Here is a 2,876-nt window from a genome sequence, read left to right as displayed (position 1 = left end):
GTCCTGGAAAGAGGGACAGCCCAAACTATCCCAGGCCAGCACAGCTGTGGAACTGCACCCTTGAGCGCCCTCTGCAGGCCGTCTCAGGGCTCACTGGTGCTCGCCTTCCTTCCTGCTTCCGTGTCTGAGGCAGTGGGTGGGCTTCTTGCAAGTGATGCCTCCGGGCCTCCAGTGCTGGAGCTGAAGTTGACCCTCGAGCGTTCTGATTTGTCCTTCTTTACGACCCGCAGGCTCACGATGGGAGACAGAAGGCCTCGCATTCCAGGCTGGGAGGGCCGGGTCCGGAGGTTTCTCCTCAGGAAGCGTCTGCCCCATCCTCCAAGTCAAGGAGCCCGCTGTGGCTGCCCATTTTTATAAGGCCTCTAGCTGTACTGCTGTAGCTCCCTCAGTGTTTCGGATAATTTCAAAAGATTTCTTTCTGTGATCATTTTCACTTCAGGGAAGAGCCAGTAACCATGTAGTCCTAGGTCTTATGAATTCGCTGGGCGAGGACTCACACAGTGTTTTCCGGAGCCCGCCTTTCCCTGGCCTTCAGTCTGCAGCAGCGTCCAGCACAATTTCTAAATCATACATGGTAAAGACAAACAGGAAGACTTCTCGAACTGCTTCAAGCCTGCAAGAACAAAGCAGCAGAGGTGACGGATGCAGGATAGAATATTTTGAAGAGGATTCATGGCAACGTGTCTTTTATTGTAGCAATTAAATTGAAGCAGTATAATTTTGTGTCAACTTTGCATTTTTATTTGAGATGATATAGAAGCCTAATTATAGGAAATAATATTTTTTTCAAGGTGATTTCTGTCTAGATGGCATGGAAGTCACAGGCTGGGACCTCACTTGGAAACTCTGAGGAGCCAGGAGCCCCAAGGCCAGGAGCAGCTCACGGCCTGCCCTGGGTTCTGCATAAGCCATGCTCGGAATTTTTTTTTTTTTTCTTACCTCAAGTCCTGCTGGGGAAACAAGACTGGGTGCTCCCTTGAGCAATGAGCTAAGTTTATCTGAGCTGGTTTGCATTTTGCATCCCTAGACAGTGGCCCAGCCTGGCAAAGAAAGCCTCTATTAAAGGCAGCGTGCAAGAGCCTGTGAGGTGCGGTCCCTGGCTCAGTCCTGAGAGATGGAGTCAAAGGCTCCCGTGCTGTGGATCCTGCTGCTTTTGGTTCCAGGTGAGGGCCGTAGAGAAGTGTTGGATGCGCTCTCTGAGGTCATCATTTCTTTCTGACTCTGGGCTCTTGGTCACTAGAATGAAGGCGTTGTTTCTAAGTTTTAAGTTTCCAAACTTGCTTTTGGTTAATCAGAGTGCTGTCCGCGCATGTGTTCACCAGAGTCACTGTCACATTGGGAAGGCCTCACTGATGACTGCTTGTGTGCATTTATCATTCCAGGCTCCACTGGGGACATTGTGCTGACCCAGGCTCCAGCTTCCTTGGCTGTGGCTCCAGGAGAGAAGGCCATCCTCTACTGCAGGTCCAGCAAGAGTGTTAATAAATTTGGAATCGAGCTTCTGCACTGGTATCAGCATAAGCCAGGCCAGCCTCCCAAACTCCTGACCGATACCGCATATAGCAATGCTGCTGGGGTGCCAGAGCGGTTCAGTGGTTGGGACAATGGGACACACTTCACCCTCACCATTCACCCTGTGGAGCTCGAGGATGCTGCAGACTACTTCTGTCAGCAGGGGATAGAGAGCCCTCCCACAGTGCTCTAGCTCTGCACAAAAACCTCCCCAGGCAGCTGCTCAGCGAGGCTCGGCCTCACAGGTGGCGCACCCTACCGGGGCAGCTCTACTTTGTGCTTCTAGGGGTGTTTGGGTAAAGGGTCAAACTAGTAAGTGCGGCATTCTCTTTCAAGAAAATGATTCTTATTGGTACATTTTAGGTATACATAGTGGTCACATTAGTCATAGGGAATTTGTGCCTGTACAGTAGGTATCTTGGTTCTCTTTTTTCCAATTCTTCAACATTTTCTTTTACCTCTTCCTCTCTTTAAAAAAACTTCTTCTCATTTTTCTTTTTCTTTTTTTTTTTTTTCTCATTTTGTTTTTACTTTTTCCCCCTGCCTTTCTCCCTCCTCCATCCCTGGTTCCCCTTCCTATTTAATATTTTCTTCTTCTATCATATCTGGTATGCATTTGGGTCCTTATTGATTCTTTTGCTTTCTCCCACCAGGAAAACAATGCAGTATCTATGAATATGTGTCTGATTTATATCAATTAATGTCTCAAGGCGCATCCACTGAGCTGGATATTTATCAAATTTTTCTTTCTTTATGACAGAGTACTATTAGATTGTATATTAAAAAAACATTTTTAACCACTCACCAACTGATGGTCATTGGGACTGCTTCAAAGATTTGGCTCTTACAAAATGGACCTGTATAAACAGGGGTGCACATAGATCATGATAGGATGCTTTTAATTCTTTTAATTCTGACAGCCCCAAGAAATGAGAAATTGTTAACCTGAAGTGTGTGTCACAACAGGTGTTTTATAATTTTATCATTTTCTTACTTAAGAACTCACAGGATTTTTTTTTAAAGCTTTCAAATTAATCAGGGGAGGAGGGAATAATAAACAAAGAAAGAGAATTGCCGTTGATTCTGATTCCCTTTTCGCTTCAAGTCTTTTCCACTGAAGCAGTGCACGTGGTCTTCAACATCTACTCTACTTCCTTGTCCTCAGTCCCTCAGCATGGACAGTCACAGGGAGAGGGAGCCCTGACAGTGATGTGCCCTGAGGCAATAAAGCAAATGGAGCCCTGTCACTGCCTGGAGAGCCCTCTGTTCATCTGGCGATGAGGGACATGGTACTTTGTTTTTCCTTTCCTTTCCTTTCCTTTCCTTTCCTTTCCTTTCCTTTCCTTTCCTTTCCTTTCCTTTCC

The 2,876-nt window shown here is 46.6% G+C and overlaps 1 gene segment (V, D, J or C); it reads left to right on the top strand.

The window, feature by feature from the left end:
• The first annotated feature begins 1,081 nt into the window (after positions 1-1,081).
• LOC101592245 lies at positions 1,082-1,705 on the top strand. The segment is given in 2 exon segments: positions 1,082-1,163; positions 1,383-1,705. Coding segments are annotated over 2 exon segments (372 nt in total).
• Positions 1,706-2,876: the final 1,171 nt, after the last annotated feature.

The sequence above is a fragment of the Octodon degus genome, unplaced genomic scaffold (genome assembly GCF_000260255.1).
Source record: "Octodon degus isolate 3935 unplaced genomic scaffold, OctDeg1.0 scaffold00162, whole genome shotgun sequence".
In the NCBI taxonomy this organism is placed as follows: domain Eukaryota; kingdom Metazoa; phylum Chordata; class Mammalia; order Rodentia; family Octodontidae; genus Octodon; species Octodon degus.
The sequence above is the reverse complement of the archived record's forward strand: the minus strand, read 5'-3'. Positions and strand labels throughout refer to the sequence as shown.